This window comes from Mytilus trossulus, chromosome 6 (genome assembly GCF_036588685.1).
Source record: "Mytilus trossulus isolate FHL-02 chromosome 6, PNRI_Mtr1.1.1.hap1, whole genome shotgun sequence".
NCBI lineage: Eukaryota > Metazoa > Mollusca > Bivalvia > Mytilida > Mytilidae > Mytilus > Mytilus trossulus.
In genome coordinates this window covers 47,860,700-47,885,003 of record NC_086378.1, presented here as the reverse complement: position 1 = coordinate 47,885,003, position 24,304 = coordinate 47,860,700, and the positions used below count along the sequence as shown (strand labels likewise).

Below are 24,304 nucleotides of genomic sequence, written 5' to 3'. Positions count from 1 at the left end.
TAGATTGAGAATAATGGGTAAACAAAATAAAGTATAGTGCCCTTACATTGAAGAATACAAGTATCACCCCCTCTCCCCAAACCAGGCCTCTCATATCTTAAACAGACTCATTTCGAATTCAAGAAATCAAAATGAGGCAGCTCTGACTGTTAGTGTAGCCGTGTTCAATAATGTGCAAAGCGTTTGAAGCCAAAGGCAACTATACAATTCAATAATGATTATCCTGATGTCTGATTAGCTATTGTCTTTTGGAATATGTAACTAAAAGTTATATATCATAATTGTTTTGATTTTAGAAATCAAAATGTGAAGAAAAAAATGTACCTCGTCATGGCAGAGACATATATACACATATGTGTATATATGTCTTTGATCGCGGTCGACAATCCTTACAGACTTTATCTTTTGTAATAATTGTTTGTTTGCCTTGAATATGCATGCATTATTTTTCGTTTCTACTAAAACAGTAAATGTCTTAATATGCATAGTCTTTGATTCATATGTAATTACATCAAAGCTAGACAACACTATTCATCTAGACAATGTATAGCAATCTCCAACTATTCCAGAATATGTAGAAGATATATCTCTATCAGCCAGCAAAAGTGCTTGAATAACACTGTTTCCAAATGCATTTCCAACAGGCCGCACATTGTCCAAAAACATAATAAATTGTTTATTGTAATTAATTTATTTGTTAAACGTTCGCTGGCTTACAATTGTTAAACGATTTTTGAAATCTCTTATTATATATAATTAATCGGTAGACATTGATATGCAACTGCAATTTCAACGTTCTTCATTATTATGTGGCCTCTTAAAGATAAACAAGCGGTAATTAAGAATTTCGTTTGAAAAACACTTGGATAAAGATATTCCTTTGTGTTTTGATAAGACGACATTTTTTGGACAGCAAACCAAAAGCTTGCAATAACTAACGAAAATATTCAGCTAAACTCTTTATTTACAACAACAATTCATGATTTACAACAGTTATACATTGTATTACAAAAATTATCAAACATTACAAAAGAGCGACATCCGTTAAAATGTAATGTACTGTAAGGCTATAGTTGTTAACACACAATCTCCCTTATCATACATGTATCTTGATTACTCATACATAGTGTCTTACCGTTTTGACACCAAACATGTTATGAGTATTAATATATTAAGATTTAAATATAACACAAAAGAAGGTAAATAAGCCATCAGCAAAACATGGTAGCAATCGAAAACAAAACGTTGGCTGACGGGCATCCCATCTAGTTAAAAATATTTTAACGTTTTTCAAAAGCAAGGAATTATACTCTGAACACACTCTTTCAATTGCTAAATTCTTCTCGAACATATGGTTTAAGGATCAAGGATCTTTACATTAATATACCTGATCGATCTCAAATGGCACGAGCTGGGAATAACCTTTAAATCAGTTAATTCCTCTGATGGTTTGAAAACAATATCCCGAAAATACATTGAAAGTACTTTTTTACATAACCCAAATGCACAAACAAATTTGAAATATGAAGACATTGACGACAAAAGTACATTTAAACTAATGAACTTCTTATTTGTATTTTTTACAACTGCGACCACCAGGTTCAGTGGAAGGACCTGGTTCGGTTCAGTGGAAGGACCTGGTGCAGCAACCGGGGAAAAGAAAAATCGCTCATTAAAAAAAGTCTATGTTTTGACAAGTTATATAACATAAACGCAATCCATATAATGATATCTGACTAACTTAACAATTGTAAACATGTTTCCATATTAATTTAAAAATAAATTCAAAAATATTTCAGATGAAAATACACAAAATGGTGTGATCCTCAGATATCAAAAAAAAAATTATAACAAAATCAGTAAAAAAACATGACTACGACACTAAGTGTTGAGCAACTAAAAAACCTATTAGAAAAATTTAAGTGTCAACTAAATTGCTCTAGTAGAGTATTTATGAAATGAATACTACGGTCAAATTAGATGATGTTAAACGGTAAACCTCCACTTGTTTTGTCAAACTGGAAGTTTATACACTGATCCGAAAACCACTAACAAATAAATAAGTTCAACATTAAATATCTTCGCCATTGATTGCGTAAAAAGGGACTGTGAAATGTTTAGATAAAAATCGCGTGTTCTGACCATAGTTCATAACTTTCAAATTCAAATATATGCATTTGCGTGTCAGATGTAATGTCTTTCCCTGTTTCAATATGTAGAAAGTAAACAGTGCATTTTACATTTAATATGTCCTTATCATCATGCGAGCAAACTTTAATGAATATTCGTCTCCTTTTGTTCCTCTCCAACTAACCACGTTCCAATGATCTGATTTGCCTCTTTTGTAGATACCGTTTAGATTTGATTCATGACAACTGTTATACCACCATCCTCCTTGTGCTACTTGGGCACAGTCTTTGTAATCACTGCCATTGTCTTGGTCCTTTGTAGAGAACTTTTCCGAATTATGAGACTTGAGACTATCACCTGTCATAAAAAAGACCAATTGTAAATCCTGCTCAAGATATAATGCTTAACATTTTATTGTATTTTACTTTATTCCGTAAATGACACACAGTCGAAAAAGATATCATAACTTGACCAATTATTAAAACAGTTTTATCTCCATAGTACTTTAATAAACGCACATTCATTATAGGTAAACATGGACCTGATGTTCAGTGATTGTCATATGTTGATGTGCTTCATAAGTGTTTCTCGTTTTTTATATAGATTCGACCGTTGGTTTTCCCGTTTGAATGGTATAACTATAAAACTAGGTTTATTTTGGGACACTTTATCATTGTTATCATTATAGCTTGCTTTTGACCTACACTGGTTTACCTTTAAAAGTGTGACTTGAATAGTGAGTTGTCTCATTGGCACTCGTATCACATCTTTTAAACAAGTATGTAGGACGGCATCATTTCAAATAAGTAGGTATAGTTAGTTTAGCCAGCCTTTAGTAACTGCAAGCAATCTTTGATAATGTATATCATTAAAGCTTTTGTAATTTATATACTTTTTATTATTTAATTTATATACAAACACTTGTACCGATCTATTGTGTCAATCCATTTTGGATAATTTTTTACAGTTTCTTTTTTTTTTTGTTATTATTTGTTCTTGTCGCAATTGATTTATGTTAGATTAAGTTTGAGCGTTACAAATAGGCTTAACTTCGCTACATATTAAAAGCGCCGATACGAAGGTGTGGTGACAAAATGTGAATGGTGATTTGTTACCTTATTTCCATTATTAAAGAAAAGGGACGAGATATACCAGATTCCATTATTAAAGTATGATTGTGTTAAAAGGAATTTGACCAGACGAAAAAGCAGAGAACATTCCATAGCCAGCATGGGGTCATCAACGCAGCGAGAGAATTCGTCAACAAAATGTGGGCTTCGGCTGGCCCATAAACAATAATGCATATATTATTTTAGCGAAAACGCCACCACACTAAACTCCATGTCTTGTCGGTGACTGCTACAGGCAGCAGTCCTTTATTAGTTAGTATCGATAATTGTTGATAACTGTAATTTTGCCTAGTTTGCACAGTAAATATTCTTTCAATAAGTGTTTTGTTCTACATTAAAATGATGATTAGGGGACGGTTTGGATCTCACAATGCATGTAAAAACCCGTCGTATTTTTAATACTGTTCCATGCCATGAATTTCTAGCCTTTGTAAGTCTTGTTTACTTGGTTTATGTTATGCTTCGGAGTTTAGTGTTTAATCGATGGGAAAAGACATTTAGGATACATTTCATGGCTGCATTATCTCATATGAACAAATTAAGTTAAACATTGTTAAAATTGAAATAAGAGAAAATGAAGTGGCTGCCTTGTTTCACTTAGAACTCTTTTGAATCAGCAACATAGCACATTGTTTTGTCGAACAAACTTACCCACCGTGATATAATGCAAAATAACAGATATATTGTTGATAATTATGTAAACTTTTCATCACAATGCGTTTCTTATAGAGCTGGAGTAGTCAGAAGGTAACCTGAGTCATTTTATTAATTTTCGAAGTGAGACGAACGTTTATCTTATTCAATTTCGATTGTGAAAATTGTGACATTGTGAAAGGTTTGATTGATTATAATTATTTTGTTTAAAGGTCACTTTTACGCGTCACTTTTGGGCTGTTTTCGTGACTGTCAGTTTTTATTTGTGATAGAAGTCAGAATACCTGGAGAAACTAGGACAACTGACAACTTAGTCAATTAAGATTAAAATCGAGTGCACCCACACGAGCGCGGTTCGAACTCAAAACATCAGACGTGTTGACTGGCTATTGATTACAGCTACAGTAGAACTATTTAGAAGACTTGGTCACCACGACCCCTTGTATATGTCGATCATTGAATAGTATTATACGGGAATTGCCTGTACAATGTTACGAATAAGACATTTGTTTTCCCCTTTTTTTCATTGATTGATAATGTTTGATTTTGTTAGTGTTTTTACATATGACTTTTTGAATTTGTATTGCAGTCTGGTATTTTTGTGTAACTTTCTTTATATATTTTGTTACTTATTTTAAGAACTACATAATATGAGATTATTTATGACCATTACTAAAATGAAAAAAGAGGAAAATGAAACATGGGAAATATTTCATAAAAGACACAGCTATGAAGAATAAAGACTTCCAATTACGTAATTAAATACACGAGGAGTACGTAGGCATAACCAAAGGCAAATATATGCGGAAACGGCCAATACAAATGTCCATAGTCAATTATGATATATTGAATTACTATACCTGCTGTGCCACTGTAATCACCAACAGTAAGTTTGTATTTGGATGATTCGTTTTCTACTTTAAACGTCTTGTACACAGCGTACCATGTTCCTCCTTCCCAGTCACTTAAATCCACTCGTAATTCATACCGTCCACTTGACGTGAGTTTGTGAATATTGTCGTTTCCTTAATAAAAAATGAAAACTTAGCACGTACTATCTCAACCCCAACAAATTTAAGACGGAATTAATCAAAAATATATAGCGATGACATACATAACCAATCTAATTAAAAACCGATCTCTCATCGCTCCTGTTTTCTGATATGTCGCTTGGGAGATCTAACGAAACCCGCTTTTAGGTCACATGTGTGTCTTTTTTGACCAATGCAAATGAGTCTTCCACAATCTTGAAAGTTTATCGTAAGGTAAAGGGATGTAACTCATTTTATTTACGACGAAATCGTCAGTCCAAACAATTCATAAACTATTTTGATTGGCTTATTAATAGGTCGTCAACTTATTTGCATACATGTATCATCATCAATCACATGTGACCTCATAGCGGGTTTCGTTAGATCACCCACGCGACATATCAGAAAACGAGAGTGATGAGAGATCGTATGTATGTGTCATGTTGGTCTCTTGTGGACAGTTGTCTCATTAGCAATCATACCACATCTTTTTTTATAAAGTTAAGTCGTTAAAACAAGTAAGGTTAGTCGTTATAACAAGTAAGCTTAGTCGTTATAACGACTTGACAATAAATATCCACCCTGACACTAACCGGCTGCTGTTGTAAAGTTTTGACCGTTTAGTGAACGTCTATCAGTGTGTAAAATAGTACAAATAATTTCTTTACAATATATCTACAAAAGTAATTAAAAAAACGCAGACACTGTACCGCTTTAAATTTTATTTGTCGCCGAGTGAAGATGCTAGTCGCTTGCCATATCTCAATTTTGATAAAAAATATCTTCATAGAGTGCCATCATGGAACGCCGATATAGTAGTGAAAAGCTATTTAAGATAGTATTTTGATCAAGATTTGCTTCAGCAGCATTGTTAACGGTAAGCTGATATGTTATCTTCTTACGATTGGCCATAACCATTTTTAAATTTAAAAAAAAAACACGCTAGAGATACATGAATAATAAAAAAAAAAACAATGTTTTGACAATGGAAACCTTCAAAAGAAATAACCATACTTTCACCGCCGGAGGAGATACAGTGCAAATTTAAAAGGATTTACAGATACACGTACGTACAATGTATATATGAATAACTTATCTTTGAAACAAATATAAAAAAAAATAAAAAATAACAATTTTTTTTTTCGAAGTTAACCATTACGTTCTAAAAGTGACTTATGTAAATTGATAGTGATAACTGAATGTCGATTTTACTTTATAAGCGACAAAAATGTCGTCTGAAATTAGAAAATTGAATCTAATGTTGTCGCTGAAATATCCCCTAGTAGTTTTATTTTTTTCGCTCAAATGTCCTGCGCCAACAGAGACACATTCATGTAAGAAATATTAATGAAAAAAAAATCATGATTGAAAAAAATGAAATATTTAAACAATATTACCTAACCAAAAACTGCCATTCAGACTTCCAAACCCCTTTTTATAGTCTGACCAAGTTCTATAAAAATCAGTAAGGTTATCTTGTCGTCTTTGTATTACCTGAAAAAAGACAAACAATTGCTTCGTGAAATGAACTTCGGATATAGTGCATATCATTGTTGATTTCGTCCGATCAGATTAACCAGCGTCCGTATAGTTTGTGTACGATTTTGTTTGATCGTTTCACGAGTATCAAGTTTTTCATTTAGAACAACTTCATTTTATTCGTGGCTCTTTTTTAAGCAATTTTATATATTCCAATTTGTTGAATCTTCAGTGATTATTTTAAATTTAAATGTAGTTCTGCTGCCATGTCAATTAAAGTATGATGCACATCTAAATATGTGGCAACTCTTTAATAATAATAATTTTAAAAATTATCCACTCCGAAACATATTTAACTCAAACTATATTAACCAGTCAACTTCTTTTATATACTACCAATGACATAAAAATAAGGAGAAATGGTACGAATGAGACAACTACCCCACCAAAGTTTTTTTAAAAATGATTTAAGTAATATGTAATCCGCACTGCCATTAACAATGAGAAAAACCTATATCGTATTGTCGGTTTTAAAAGCTTCGACCTAATTTTATAACAAAACAAATTTCCGAAACATAGATAGATAGATAGATAGTTTATTAACGTCTCACCATTAATATACACAATACAATATTTACATATATCATAAAAACATAAATATATATTAATGCCATTCTTAAAAGAATTATGAGAGACAACAAAGTAAAATTTCATCAAACAATAAAAGGACTTTATAAAACTATGTACATGTACTATAAAACTTTCTTAAAAAAATTTAAATAACTTTACAGTCTAAAAAAATGTTATCGATATAAAAAACGTCTTCTTCTGTCTAAAATGGATTTGCAGGTTTTGGCACATTTGTAAATAACATTAATGTTTTGACATCCCAACACAAAAGACAGTTTCTCACGGTTCGTTAACATGTTAAAGTTCTCATCTACACTGTTTATATATTCATAAAGTTCGTTCCTGTAATCGTCATAAAGCGGACATTCAATTAGTACATGTTCCTCAGTTTCAGTTTTACTTTCACACATAAAGCAAGTCCGTTCATGCATTCGTAAATGTCCGAAGCGCCCGGTTTCGATTCGTAATGGTGCAACCCCACATCTGAATTGCGAATATGCTCTACGTTGAGCAGGAGATAAAAGTGTTTGTAAATAAAGTTCACAACTAATTTCGGTTTTAAATGTTCTATATGTTCTTAATTTGTTACAACCACCATCCATACGTCTTGCAGAAACTCTATGGAGATCTTCCGTCCACTTAGTTTTAAAATCGGTTAAAAGTTTATCTTCTATTTTGGCTAACACCGTAGTTTTGTGAATGTTCGTGTCATTATACCAGTCACTAATATTACACAATTCAAACTGCTGATAAAGTCTATAATTTGAATTTTTACATGCTTTATACCGCCTAAAACTATGTTCCGCCCAGTTATGGATTTTTTTATTAAGTCGATCAGTGTTCATATACCTTAAACGATTCCAATGATTTATAACAGTTCGCCACTGCCTTACACAAGGTGGTTTCCAGGCTGAATCTCCATTCACTGCTACATTAGGTGTATACCGTCCGACTCCCATATAAAAACGAATTGCCTTATTTTGTATCGAATTAATACATGAAAATGTTCTATCTCCCCACACTGCCGCTCCGTAGCTGATTGTACTCCAAACAATCGAGTCATATAATTTTGTGAAAGAATCAAACGGTAGTCCTCCAAAATATTTATATTTAGATATCACTAGTCCCAAGGCACGGTTGGCTGATGCTGCTACGTGTTTCGCCATAATTTTATAGTCCAAATGCTCTGTTAACACTAAACCTAGGTACGTATATTTCTCCACCACATTTATGTCAAGGTGACCACATTTAAAACTGTTTATTGTCCTTGGGGTCGAATTTGGTCGGAAATGAACAACGTTTGACTTGTTATGGTTTATTGTCATCTTATTCTCCGCACACCAGAGCTGAAGTCCATCTAACAAAACCTGTAAGTCTGATTCCAAGCCAGCTAACAATACAAGGTCGTCAGCGTACAGTAGAATCGACACAAATTTCCTCGCCAATGTTTATTCCAGCATTTAATGAACATATATACGTAACAAGACCGTTCACATACACATTAAAAAGTAATGGTGAAAGCTAACAACCTTGTTTTAGACCACACTGAACATTGAACCAGTCCGTTAATTGTCCATTTATCCGAACACAGCACTCTACTGACTTATATAACGACACGATAGCATTGTACATATTCCCGCATATTCCAATATCAAGCAATTTCTGACATAACAAATTACAGTCTATCCCATCATACGCCTTTCGGAAGTCTACAAAAGCTGTGAAAGTCGACAAACGTTTTAGCTTTCTTGTTTCACTAATTGACGATAATGACTTTATATGATCAATTGTACTCCGTCCCTTCCGGAAACCATTTTGACAATCATCTAAAATATTATTGTCCTCCTCCCATTCGAGCAATCGGTTATTCAATATATGACAGTACAGCTTGTAGCAAACAGGAACAAGTGTTAAACCGCGGTAACACATTGGGTCTTTTGGATTCGACGTCGACGACTTAGGTATTGGATTAATAATTCCTTTCCGCCAGATAGTTGGAATTGTACCACTGAAGAAACATTTATTAAACAAACTTAGTAGGAAGTTCAACAAACACGGATTCTTGAGGACTTCCGATGGGAATTCATCTAAACCAACAGCTTTGTTAACTTTCAAACTGATCACTGCTCGTTTAACTTCCTCATGAGTAATGTCATAATTCATCGTAGCACCATTATCTGTACTTGTGTCCGTTGGAAGGTTAACAATACTATCTTCTGGGTTCAACAAACTACAGAAAGATCGTTTCCATTCATTCAGTACAGCGTCTCGATCATGTGAAATACTACCATCCGGTAGTTGCACAGACATAGGTATAGCTTTCCTTCTCTCTTCGCCTACTCCGACTCGTCCGATCTTTTTCCAAAATTCAATTTGATTTGCTCCAGTAAAGTCGTTTCGAACGTTGTGTTTCACGGTCGAACAGTTTCCGTTTACATATGAATTCTTGTCTACATTGACGTTTCCTAGTTATCTGATTTACTTTTCAGCATCTCCTTCTCCATAGCGCATACATCATTCCATAAATTTGTGAGATGATCCGACCACCACGGCTTTTTCATCCGACGTTTTTTATTATTCGAGCTTAATGACACTTTAATAACTTTGTAATCCATCTTTTCCAACATTTCGTTTTTCAAAAGATTAACAAAATTTTGGTAAACTATATCCAAGTTATTTTGGTTGACATTATTTAATTCCAAGGATAAAATTAACTTTTCAATATCACGTAAATGATCCGCTAAGAACGAATTTGGAATATTTTTCAAATTAAACTTATTATATTCACTATTATTTCCATTATCATTAGATGTTTCCGACACACATTTCTTTATATTTACATTCCACAAAAGCATCGAGTGATCAGGTTTTGACACTGATGGATCAACATACTCAAATATATCATGTTTTTCGATTAGTTCCGACATAGTTATGACGTCACATTGCTCAAAAATATCAAGTAATTCGTATGGAATAAGACAATAATCCACTACAGAAGAAGCAAGCTGAGATATATAAGTATAATTATTTTTGACACCTGTTCTTCCATTTAAAATACAACAGTTCGAATTTATAAGATATTCGCATAATAATTCTCCATACGCATTGCACTTAAAATCAACAACATTTCTTTCCGGTATCGTATCGACTCCTGCAATGTAATCATCCATATCTCCACAACGGCTATTGAAATCGCCACACAAAAAGAAAATCGATTCATTTCCATACACATGAACTTGGCTCAATAACGAGTCATAAAAAACATTCGCATCTATGTTACGTGTAGTTCCAGTTCCGGTAAATAACACACACACGCTCGGAAGCAATCTCGCCCGCCACTTTGTTGTATATGAATCCATAAAATTCCTTCAACTGATTTATCTAATATTTCGATGTTGTAGCGTGATGCAATGTCATCGCTTACTAGAAATCCGACACCTCCCGAACCTTTCTTCGCTCTTGCATGTAATTCTGTCCGGTTATGACCGAACCATTTATAGCCATTTATACGGATTTCATGTTTTCCTGTCAGATGTGTTTCGGCGATCCCTATAATATCTAAATGTTCATTTTGAATACACATTTCACGTAATTTATGACGATCATCAATGTCCGAAGTTGCCCATCCCTTCACATTCCAAAACCCGCAACGCCACTAATAATGCCGCCCATTTCTGAAACCGCCACGGTGAGTAGACTGCCTAAAATTATCGGTGTCTCTTGGTTCGTTTTCTCGTCGGTAACTGTCTCTTACGTTGGTTGGTGTGTTTTGTTCATGTCGTCGTCCTCTTTCCTCGTACAGCTGTCGGCTTTGATCGGTCCTTTCTCTTGATTCGTTGTCATATCGTTTATTTTGGATTCTCGCTCCACGAATTTCTAATTTATCCTTGCCGATAGTATTAAGGTAGCAATACACAGTTAGGAAAAAAACTTAAAATTGACACTCATAATTTTTAAACACCCCCTTTCCCCTCCTGTCTAACAAAGAAGGCTTTATATGTGTTTTATGCATGTATATACTTGTAGAAAGAGAATCTTCCATAGATTTGATTTCTAATGGTCATAAGGGTGAAATATAATCCCTTTTGGGTGTAACCATGGCAACAATCTGCATTTCTTAGATACAAAATATAGCAAAAAAAGGGGGGTGAACATGTCACAAAAGTCTCCAAAATTTGGTCTAAAGGAAAATTTCAATGAATTACAGTGATACCTTTCCTGAATCCATAGGTTTATATCTATCAAGTGGTCCAAAAAAATCATATGTCTTCCTGCTCGTTTTTCCATAAAATTGAATTGAAAAGATCGAGCGCAAAATCTTTGTTGATAAACACTACAATAATTTATGGACCTATGAACGGTACGGATAGGAAAATACGGACTGTCAATCATTGAAATGGCCTATAAAACATGTTAAAATCAATCTAAATGTTCATATAAACCCACTAAGAAGGCTATATTATTCTTCAATTACCTAAAAATCAATTTTATTGTACAAAAACTTTCATATTTAAAAAATTCACAGGGGCCATAATGCGAAACTAAACTTCTAACTGTGTATTGCTACCTAACAATATGACGGAGATTTGCATTGAGCATCCTTTCAGCCTAACATAAATATGACCGACGTGAACCAACGACAACCACTAAACTACAGACCACTGAATTTGGACAGACACATAGAGCATGGAGCGTGGATAAACATCTTTGTGAGCGCTTTACCTTCCCCATAAGCAGGGACAGTGGTATTACAGCACAACATATTAAGGACAACATATAAACATCAGTTAAAAAGGTTTAACTTATCAGGTCTACACAAATAAAACAAAAACATTAAACAAATACCACAGACAGCACGTGGCAGAGTATATATCCATTTATCATCCCTAAAAACAAATAAAAAAGTACGGATCTGAGAGTTCTAGCAGCAATATCAAAGACAATACATGTAACAACTAATTAAAAATATATGTATTTTAGACTAAAATATCAATCAGTATACATTTAGTGCAAAGAAGTCATTAGCAGTCATGATCATCAGATAAAAACATGACCTTATGCCAAAATATAATAAGTATTCACAGATTGAAGTCCGTAAATGTATATGTTAGCGGCAATAAGTGAAATTAGGCATTAAGCTTAAATCCTAGGCAATAAGCTAACGCCTAGGCATTAAGTTATTGCCTGAAATTTTCAGGCATTAGGCTTATTTCCTGAAATATAATGATGATTATTCATCATATTGCCGAACGAAACTTTAGGCAATAAGTACACTCTCGAATGTATATAGATATAGGAAGATGTGGTGTGAGTGCCAATGAGACAACTCTCCATCCAAATAACAATTTAAAAAGTAAACCGTTATAGGTTGGAGTACGGCCTCCAACACGAAGCCTTGGCTCACATCGAACAACAAGCTATAAAGGGCCACAAAATTACTAGTGTAAAACCATTCAAACGGGAAAACCAATAGTCTAATCTATATATTAAACAAAACGAGGAACGAGAAACACGTACATATTACATAAACAAACTACAACTACTGTACATCATGTATGCATATTTGGTGATTTATTCTTGATAAAAAGTCGTTTCTTAATTATTTCTAATATTACATGTTTAAATATACATTCATTTGACAGAGCTTTACATTTAGTAATTTATTTAGCATGTTTAGTAATTTTAACAAATAAAAAAACAGAATTAACTCATACTTTTTCATGTTTTTGTGGTATAAAAAAATGATAAAAAGAATTTAAAAAAGTGATTGTATCCAATCAAAAAATGCTAATATAAGAGCTGGTTTTAATTGGTAAAAAGTAGAAAAATTAAGCTATTTTTTTTGCTCACAACAATCTGTTTTTTTCATTTAATAAGTAAATCTTCTTTTTTATAATAACAAAGTGATTTTAATACAAATTTCTATCAAGTTTTCATATAAATCTTTAAATACTTAAAAATGATGCGTTTAAATATCAATAGCATATTTCATTAGTGATTTTATTTTCGGTCTGTTGTGGACAGTTGTGTCATTGGCATTCATATATCTTCTTTATTTATATTTTGGATGAAACTGGGTCTGTAGTGTTGCAGTTCACTCCTAATTTAACGTATGTTAATTGCAGTAATGAAATAAGATAGTTAAAGTATTCAATATTTATATGAAAGATGCACGAGATTTGCCTTTGAAATTTTAAGTATGAAACCGTGACACTTCAAATTATCTCCCTTCAGTCAGGGGTACTACTTATACAAGTTATTTTTATTAACTTGAAGAAGTAAAATATATATATGTATATATTAATATTACTTCTTCAAGTAAATAAAAATATAGTGTACAAGTAGTACCCCTGACTGCCCTCAAAGCATTTAATGATTTTACCGATTACATAATTATTTAATTTTAACTGTTTACAGTTAGTTTGTTCAATTCTAATATAAAACGTAGTTATATTTATTGACTAATGTTTTGTTTCAAAGAGTTTGCATGTACAATTATAATATCAAAATAATTCATTACACTTTAATCTAAAACTGATAATTATTTTCTATTAATTATTTTAATCGTTTTATAAAATTAAAGTTGTTGGTTAAATTCAATACAATATTTCATTATTTTCATTTGTTATTTTCTTTTATGCCAATGCTAAGGACAGTGGTTATGACATCCTGGCTAAGATAAAGCTTCGATGCGCATGCTGAGACCGGCGTTTTGCATTTCCGCCGATCTGCATTTCATTTGCGCCAATTTTTTCTTTCATTTGCGCCGATTTTTTTCTTCATTTGCGCCGATTTTTTTACAGGCAAATTACAAGTGAATAGATATAAAAAGATGTGGTATGAGTGCCAATGAGACAACTTTCCAGTCATGATATTTTTCATTTATCATTTTGACCTCATCCGTTAGCTAGTTGTACAGAGGAGAAGGGTGGTGGGAGAAGGCATTCTAGATACATCTTCAGTCCTTTTCCTTGACCGTTTCCATAGTTATTTAGCCTTTGTCTTTCGGTCGTCGATCTGCCGCATGGTTATGCTCTTCAAGTCTGTGTTTTGACAATAGCCAGAGCATTAAAATCCGTGGTGAGTCTGGTTTTACACGATTTTATGGTACATCAGTAAGATAAGTTGTTATGTTTCAGGACAATGACCTTCCGATATGTATGACCGTCGATGTTTCAGGACAATGACCTTCCGATATGTATGACCGTCGATGTTTAAGTAATTATGGATTGATTCATCGGGTCATTTCAGTCCATGTCCATATGTTCATTGTGTTACAACGAAGTTCAAGAACTATATCATATGAATCCAAATTAACGTAAACATAAGTGAACTACATTTATAACTAGATTTTACCAATGGTATAGTACATGTACAAGTATGGAAGTATTACTTACCGGTAAATCTAATTAGGAGCATATATAAAATCGGCGCAAATGAAAAAATGAAATCGGCGCAAATGAAAGAATGAAAATTTTAAAAATCGGCGCAAATGTCATACGCCCGCTGAGACATGTTGTAAGTCGATATAAACTTTATCCTAATTTCTGTCCTTAGAATATCTAATAGGACAGATCTTTGGCCAGTTTAAAAAAAGTAGGTCCCAGTTCTCAAAATGTTATTATGTATCAAATATATTTTTTATTTAAATAAATAAATGTCTTTTATTTACTCTCATTTATATTTTAGGCATTAAGCTTAATGCCTGCACACATTTTTCAGGATTTACGCTTAAATCCTAGGATTTAAGACAAATGCATAACATCATTAAGGCAATAGACTTACTGCCTAGGCGTTAGCTTATTGCCTAGGATTTAAGCTTAATGCCTAATTTCACTTATTGCCGCCAACATATACACATGGAAAAAAGTATTGCAACACTTTGATTTTTTAAAACTTGAAAAATCAGCCTCCTATTTTGGATGGAATATGATAAAATATTTGTAAAATGATATTAAAATATAGTTTATGATCACATTGGCATTTTAACGAACAAAAAAAAGTTTAAAAAAAAATATTTATAAAACTACAATTTTAAAAACAAAATGAAGTGTTTTTTGTACAAAAAACTACATTTTATAACTTTTACTGTAGTAGAATTTTTCAATGTCAGACATTTCAAAATTGATCTTAAGATGATGGTTCACATCATTTTTGATCGTTATACGCCAAAAAAAATAGTACTTTGTGCGCAGCCTCCATTCAAACGGTAAACCGCAACTTAACATCTTCTTATTCCTGCCATAAATCGACTAATGTGTTGCTAAGGTAGCAGCAACCATTTCTGATGAAGGACATTGTTTATTTCATCACGTGTTTGTATTGGGGTGTCCTTTCGCGCACATTACGCCCAAAAGTATCCCATATTTGCTCGATATGGTTCACATCCGGGCTACGATCGGGTCAAGGAAGATAAACCGAATTCAATTGGAACAATGGATCTTCCTAAACGATGCTAATTGCCAACTTAGGCGAGCTCTGCACTACATTGGATACGGACAACTGTGTGCCTGTTGGTAAGCAAAGGTCCCCGAAAAGGTCTTATTGCACAATAACCAGAAGCGATGAGTCGATCTCGAACAATTTGTGTTAAAAGGCTCCTGTATGCCCACCACTCTCTTTTTAGGATTGTATTGTATGCAATGGGTTTCTTTCTGGCCAAGCTTTATTATGCATGATTTTCCCAAGCAGATGGCATAGGGGATCTTTTTTTTTTTTTTTTTTTTTATCTCAGATAGTTTATAACATCGTTTATTGCCTGATATTTATTCTCAAAACGACTAATAGTGGAGTGGTGATGACCAACAATACGTGCGGTTGTCACAGCGAAATTCCTGCTTCTCTCATGCTGATAATCTGCCATCTTGCTGCGGTTAAGAGTTGTGGAGGACCCATTACAAGGTGTCAATCACATAACTTTATAAACTTAATTATTTGAAGTGTTGAAAACAATTAGGATAAAAACACCTGTTTTGATGTTTACGGGTACAGTAGATGCATGTGCAGATAACAACTTATCGAGTCGATAATTATTGATCAAACTCAGGTGATATTTAAATAATATTGAACTTGTTCTATTTCAACGAATTATATCACAAAAATATAAAGAGTGGTTTTTTTTTAATTTCAATTTCAATTTGGTGTTGCAATACTTTTTTCCATGTGTATACATACGTGTAATATCTAGTATGGTTTTAATTTACTGATAACGAAATCAATATTTATACCAATGAAAAGCAATATTCAAAGATTTTATTACAGTGTTGAATAGGTAACCTCTATTTAGAAAAAAAATAATTTTAGAATTCAAAATTTTACCCGAATCTCTCATAAAATTCCGTGCACGGTTAACTACATCACCGTGCTATTCCGTTTGTGGTACAGCCAAATGTGTAAACAACATATTTGTATTTCTGGAAGAAGTTAGAAAATGATGTAGGTAACTTTTGGCAACAAAATCCCTGACTTAATAATTCACTAGTAATACATAGATTACACTCATTGAAATACGAAACGTCATTTCATACACGAGCTATTATGATAAGAACAAAGGGCAATACAATGGTTTAAGTGAAGACTGGCAACAACTTGTATTATGTTTTTCAACAATCGAGTATAAGTTGTCCTTACTGTACATGCAAGGATTTTATGAATACAATGATACATAAAAAGGGAGATCAGGAATCTCCAAAAATAGTGGACAGTGCAACGAACAACATTAATTACCAACATCCATCTCCCAGACGTACAATCAGGATTAGAAACAGATAAAAAACACATGTACTTTTTAAAACAAATTTTGAAATTTATTTTTCACTGATGTTAGAGACTCACCATTGGTAGGAAAGACACATCCGAAACAAAAATTGCATTAAACTCACCAGACCTCCCCAAAATGACCATCAGAAAGCAATTGGTATGGTTGATGTCGGAATGAGTGTTGCCGATGTCGCTTCTCGATTTAATTAATGTGCATAAGTCAACAGTTTAGATACTAATGAACAGATATCGACAAACTAGAACTGTACATGTTGTTGGTCCATAAAACTAACGCCAAGGGAAGAGCAATACCTTCGCTTTACGTCAGCACGTGGAACATGGACGACCTATTGATTTTGAATAACACTATATACATTTCCACATTTTGACGCCTTCTGCGCTCCATACAGAGAAATTCCTAGCGAATGTGATTGATAAACATTTAAGTTGGTTCTAGGCATGATTCTATTTTTAATATTAAATTATATATTGTTAAGATAGTGTGCTGGTGGTGTTGCCACAGGTTTGTGTATGCACCTAGTGCAGTTGAGAGTCATATACTCTCACACTGCCACTGGATAGCTTATATGCATAGGTGAAAAGAAAGCCGAGTGCGTAAGTCTTTCCTGCCAGTACACGGACTATACACTAAGTCTTTCAATACTTCTACAGTGCCTCCCCGCGACAGCACACGGCAACTAGGACCTTGTGTCCTGGGCCTGACTGTAGAGGATCTCGGAGTAGCAAGGACCCTAGAGATGAAGTGTGTAGGCCCATCGGCGTGTAGATACGCCCTAGCTATGGGTTAATAGCCGGCTAGATGAAAGTCGCCAGCCTTTAAAGGCAATTCATATAGGAGAAGAAAACTCTGATATAGAATACCGGTTAGATTTGACTCGTCAGCCTTGGTCGGCAATGGATTTATAGGAAAGAAACCTTGAGTAAATATTCTCTGGTTCTCCAAGTTGGGGATTGAGCGATAGGCCAATAACCTATCCTTGTAAAAAAACTTTAAAGTTACAGAAACGAGAAATGGAACATTCGCGCCCTATGCGACACATGGCGCTTACAGGAGTTGTAAGTTGCAAGTAAGTAAGATATTGTAATGAAAAAAAAATATATATTTTTTTGGCAAAACTTTTTTGGCTCAGTACACAAGTGACGTCGTCTATTTGAAAGCTTGACGTTACGAGCGACACAATCTGTAGTGTGGAATAATCAAAATCCTTTTATGTTGACCCTGCTCCCTTTTTCAAAACCATCCAAATTACGTTTCATTTTCATTTGGTGATGCATCACACTCCTATTTGATATTTACATTTATCTAACATTTTTTGTTCAATCTTCCATAAACGTAAACTGTAACGGCCTTTATATTTTCAAAAGTCAGAGAAAATTTGTTTTTTCATGTGTGCAATTGTCAACACCTTTTATTTGTTTTATTGGTAATATTTTGTAGAAAGATTTTGTTGTTCATACACTACATGTATAATTTTTCCAAATGTACTAAAACAGATTTTAGTTTAGTTTAAAGGGATTGAAAAGTAAAAATTCATCTTTGGACACAGGCATACACTATAAAGTAGAAGCTGTTTTAATATTATGATAAATTAAATGAACTTACGATCCATCCACCTCCATCAACATCATAGTTACAAAATTTGCTGAAAACGCTTGTATCGTCATTAAGTCCGTCCTTTTCCCAATATATCTGATTTGTACCAATGCACTGCTTCATGGACAGAAACTTGTCTGAAAAATAACGAAATAAATATTCAGTTTCTCTGCAATATCTATGTTAATTACATCATGTGTATTACTACATTGCTTTGTTCTAAAATTCCAGGTAAGGCGTGACCTTGAGTAAAAGAATTCCTTTTTCATCGGTTCTAGGGGTCGTCATAAACTTGCGGTGAAATAAACGCTTTCTTTTGCTCCGTGCTGAAGGACTCACTTTGACCTAAATGTAAAGAACAGCTCCTTGTTCGTTTGCTTTTTTTTTACCGTGAATGTACTGGTTTTGTGTCAAGGGGATACCTCATAATTATAAAGAGTGAAGAACTTCTGATATAAATAGCGTTCGATACTGAAGGAACTTTTGCCATACAATTGGAGATATATATGATAATTATAAAATGTGGAACAATAAGGCTATACAAATTATATTAAGTACAACAGGCAAAGAAAAAATAATTGCAAAATGATTTTTTTAAATTGTAAAATTAGTAAAACTATTTGCAAGTATGTCAGACTGTTTGGACTAGATGGAATCTAATATACGAAACGGTTACGGATTATCAACAGACAGAGAAAATGTTACAGTAGGTTTCTCTTTATTACTTTGTTATTCAAAAAAAAAATTGCTTGAATGGAATTGATAATCAAGCCCAATCTAATTAAAATATTGATATCTGATTACGTTATACAACATATATGTAATATGACGTAATCAGATATCAATATTATTACGTTATACAACATATGTAAAATAACGTAATCAGATATCAATATTATTACGTTATACAATATATGTAATATAACGTAATCAGATATCAATATTATTACGTTATACAACATATGTAAAATAACATAATCAGATATCAATATTATTACGTTATACAACATATGTAATATAACGTAATCAGATATCAATATTATTACGTTAAAATTGAGAATGGAAATGGGGAATGTGTCAAAGAGACAACAACCCCACCAAATAAAAAACAACAGCAGAAGGTCACCAACAGGTCTTCAATGTAGCGAGAAATTCCCGCACCCGGAGGCGTCCTTCAGCTGGCCCCTAAACAAAGTCTCGGTTATTGTATAGAAAGGTATATACTATGAAAATTAGAGCGCGGGGCTTTGCCCCCAAGCTCTTATTTTCATAGTATATACCTTTCTATACAATATCCAATTTAGCACATATTTACAACTTGAGTAATCCTGTAATTAGTCTATTGGCATTTTTTGGCTGACTGGATGTAGCTCATTTACATAGTTTTGTAAATCTACTCACTATAATATCATTGTAAAAATAGGATTTCAAAAGGCCCTTGACTTTAGAATGTAAAGAAGGTAGCTGCTGGTGTAAGTATGTTTATTGATATAAAGCGTTGTTTTACTATACAGGAACTTATTTACTTGGAAAGATGACAAAATGAATTGACCAAGAGCAGACAATTCTTAAATTGCAGTTAAAGCTTTACATTCTTGAATTATTTTTTTTAATTTCACATTAAACCGAAAACTATCTTGAACATGCTTTTGAATGAGTACAAACAGTTGGACCCCCTCCCACATCTTTGGTTGAAACACCTTTTAAAAATGGCTGGATCTGCCCCTGGTATGTTCCCAAAGGTAGTCTAGTGAATAGTTTATATGCATGAAATATTTGTCACTAGACATTAGGCAACCAATTATCGACCAATTTATGACTAAATATATCAAATTGCTTTATTAATAATTTCCCTTCAAAAGATTCATGGTTGACTCTTTTTGTGTACAATGTAATTGCATTGAAGATAAAGGATTACAAATTTTAGATTGAGTTGTACTTAGTCAAGGTATAAAGCACCATAATTATTACTCTTTATTTTAATGTAAGAAACTTTTTTAATTTTCAAAACAAAATTTAGATCAAAAGATTGATTAGTAGGATGTTAAGGTTCATCATAAGGAATTGAAAAATATGGCCGTGTTTACACCTCAAAAATTACTATGAGTACAGTTAAACTGGTACATCCAGGAAAGTTTTAAGGCATGGCAGGAACTAGATATATAAAAGTTATATGAAGTCTACGTTTCAGAAAATTAAAAACTTACCTGCATTTTGATGTGCATTTTTTTCCAGTCTGCAGAAGACAGCAAAATAAACAAACACCCGAGTTTCATTTGATACGGTCCACTCAGTTACACAGTTTAAACCTGTTAAATCACCTATTGTGTACAGGTGTCTATTGTCCATCTATTGTCCATTTAAATCAATACTACTCACAACATTGATTATATGAGGGGAGCTTCTCAATCGTTTTCACTACTTAGTTAATTTTTGCACCTTCTGCAGGAACGAAAAAAAAAGGATAGCAAAATCTAGAAAAGTTTATAATTTTCTGAAACATAAAATGCATTTAAAATTTATATATCTAGTTCCTGCAATCCCTTAAAACTGTTGCAGGTGTATAGGTTAGTCTGTACTCAGAGTAAAATTTGGGGTGGAAATACGGCCATTTTAGCCAAAAGGTTATGATGAACCTTAAAAATCTGTTTGAGAACTAATTACAAACCATATAGTTAATTTGGAACACAGAATTTATTTCAAAATAGCCAGTAGCAATTTTTGTTCTAATATCTTGATTACAATACAATGAAATCTTACCCTTGTGGTCATTCATGCGTAGTTACTTAGTACACGGGAAAAGTATGTACTATGAAAATTAGAAGGCAAATTCAAGCAATTTGATTGGACGAGAAGTTGTAAGTATGTGCTAATATATACATATGTAGTATAACGTAATCAGAGATAAATATTGTTACGGTATACTACATATATAACGTAATCAGATATCACTATTTTAATTGTTACAGTAGTAAAACGTAATCAGAGATCCATATCTTAATTAGATTGGGCTTGATTATCAATTCCATTCAAGCAATTAACACAAAACAGCAAAATTTAATTCCACAGTTCCACAGTTTGGGAAACCATGAACTGTTTGTTATCATGTCAGGTTTGAAATATACACGAAATGTTATACACAAATCTTATATTTTTTGTAATTACATGCACTTACCCACTAATGATTCTGTAAGATTTTTTTTCCATTTTTCCATATCTATTGCAAACTGTGTTAAATTATTTGAGATTAATTTCACATTATCGGTAACCAGATTGTTTTGCCATTCTTTTAGATTTGTCTTTATGTCAGAGAACTGTTTTGTTGCTTCTTCTGATATCTGAGCAAACCTATCATTATAGTTTTTGAGATCTTCTGATAACTTATTCTCATATGCAATTTCAGACTTCTGGAGCTTTCCACTATGTTCTTTTATGGAGTGCATCAGAGTTGTTTTCCATTCCTTTACATCTGTCATTAATTTAGTCGCATTTTCACTTTGTTTTTCTGACAGATTTACAAATCTTTGTTCAAACTCATTGAACATCCTTGATAAAGTTTCACCATGTTTTGTTTCTGATTTTTCCAACTTTGACGAATATTCCTTTAGCATGTTTAGCTTATATGTTTGCAAATCGCTTTGCTTTTTTGTGGCTTCTTCTGATATCTGAGCAAACCTATCATTATAGTTTTTGATAACTTCTGATAACTTATTCTCATATGCAATTTCAGACTTCTGTAGCTTTCCACTATGTTCTTTCATTGTTTCTATTAGAGCTATTTTCCATTCCTGTACATCTGTCATTAACTTAGTCGCATTTTCACTTTGTTTTTCAGATAGATTAAAAAATCTCTGTTCAAACTCATTGAACATTCTTGAAAAAGTTTTACCATGTAACACATCCGATTGTCCCAACTTTGACGAATATTCCTTTAGCATATGTGTTTTCATATCGCTTTGCGTTTTGCTAACAATGCCTTCCACTTTTTTTGTAAATATAGAAATAATGTTTTGATCGATATAATCCTTTAGTTGCTCGTTTAAAGCAGACACGTCAAAATCAGCAAACAGAGGAGCTTTCAAGCTATTCGAAAGCAGAGGCATCTTAACCGAGTCACAAGATGAATTGTTACAAGAATCCGCAATAACTGTATAAAGAATAGACACAATCACAAACAACGTTGTGAATGATAGTTGAGTATGCATTTTCATAAGTAAACACTTTTGAAGAAACTGAATTAACAATTAAGTTTAGAATAAGTCGTTCATTTCAAAACTTACCGTCATTGCAATGTTCTGCAATCACATAAACTATGTTACGATGCAGCGAGAATATGCCGCTAACATATACGCATGATACATTTGTATGAGTAACAAGCGGAAGTAGACATCAAAGATAAACCTTACATCTGGACGACATCAAAAGTGTTCTGAACGTTTAGTTTAAAAATATATTCTGTATAAAAAAAGATTGATATATGCCAGTTTCATGATTAAATATAACTTAAGTGAAAACTCATTAATCATGATTGAAAATTATAATTGCAATTCTTCATGATATCCACAATGCAAAAACAAACAAAAGCTGCATCTCACTGATAAAAACTTTAACTGATGATATGTTTTTTCTTTGAAGACTAATTTCTGTTTTCTTCTATTTTTTTCTTTTGAAGTCTTGCGTTTTAAATTTGAAAATTTCACTTTCAACATCGTTTATGAAGTTTTGAAACAAACGACTTATACTAAAAGTAGTTATTTCAGTTTCAAATATTCAAGTCTTTGACCTTTGTACCCTAACAACTTTGATCAATATTTGTCATCTTGAAATGATGTTGTTTGTAAGTAAAAATGAAAATGGTCTTTTCCATTGTTTCTTGTTTTTGCTGTCTAAATAGCTATTATATCTTGAATGCGAATACTGCCATCGGGTGTGGTCGCTCTTATTTTCCATGTCAATGGGTTCTGCTCCCCGTATATTGGGGTGATTGGCATCCTATACCTTGTTTATGCTTATTCGGTCACGGCAATACTAGAGGTATTTTTCAACTCTATTGGTGTCTACTTATAATATGATACCCTCTAACATGAATGATCATGTTCTAGCTTTAACTTTTCGTAGTCCAAAGTGGTTATTGTCATTTTATGTTACTGACCTAGACGGTGGTATAAACCAGTTTAACACTATATGTAATGGGTCAAAGTAGTTGTAGATCTGCAATAATCCTTACCGTATATATAAATGACTGCACAAACAAACGACCTATACTTTTGTAAACTTGAATATTTGAAATAACTTCTTTTAGTATAGGTCGTTTGTTTGTGCGGTCATTTATATATACGGTAAGGATTATTGCAGATCTACAACTACTTTGACCCATTACATATAGTGTTAAACTGGTTTATACCACCGTCTAGGTCAGTAACATTTAAGGAAATAAACATTCCTTATTCAAGCATTAAGATTGTTTTTTTTTATTTGGATTTCAATGTCTGACGGGTTTTGTAAACTTCACCACCATTTATGGTGTTGATTTCGAAATTGTTATCCTTCTTGAATATACATTTTAGTGATACTGGTTATTACTCCAATGTACCACTTGTTGCCTCCTTATGCAAAAGAAATATAAAAAACGATCTTTTTCCACAGGAGGGATTTCATCAATGTTTTGTTTAGTTTTGTTTTTATTCATGATGTGAAGATATTTAGATCACTTTTGGATACCTTGATGTATTTTTGTTTTCTTGTTCCTTTATAATTGATTATAAATTAGCGTAGTGTGTCACATCTCCTAATCTTTCATGGTCTGTTGATGTATTGGTTTTGTAGTTTGGAGTTAGATTTATTTTCATAATCCCAGCTTGATTGTCTACATGTAC

The 24,304-nt window shown here is 32.9% G+C and overlaps 1 protein-coding gene across 1 annotated transcript; it reads right to left on the bottom strand.

The window, feature by feature from the left end:
* Nucleotides 1-946: 946 nt before the first annotated feature.
* Nucleotides 947-22,702, bottom strand: LOC134723471 (angiopoietin-related protein 7-like). Its single transcript, XM_063587075.1, has 5 exons — nt 21,604-22,702; nt 18,438-18,565; nt 6,343-6,439; nt 4,775-4,939; nt 947-2,487 (listed from the first exon to the last, which is right to left on the bottom strand). The coding sequence occupies exons 1-5, from the start codon at nt 22,637-22,639 to the stop codon at nt 2,243-2,245; spliced, it is 1,671 nt and encodes a 556-aa protein (XP_063443145.1). The 5' UTR covers nt 22,640-22,702; the 3' UTR covers nt 947-2,242.
* Between the last annotated feature and the right edge of the window lie 1,602 nt (nt 22,703-24,304).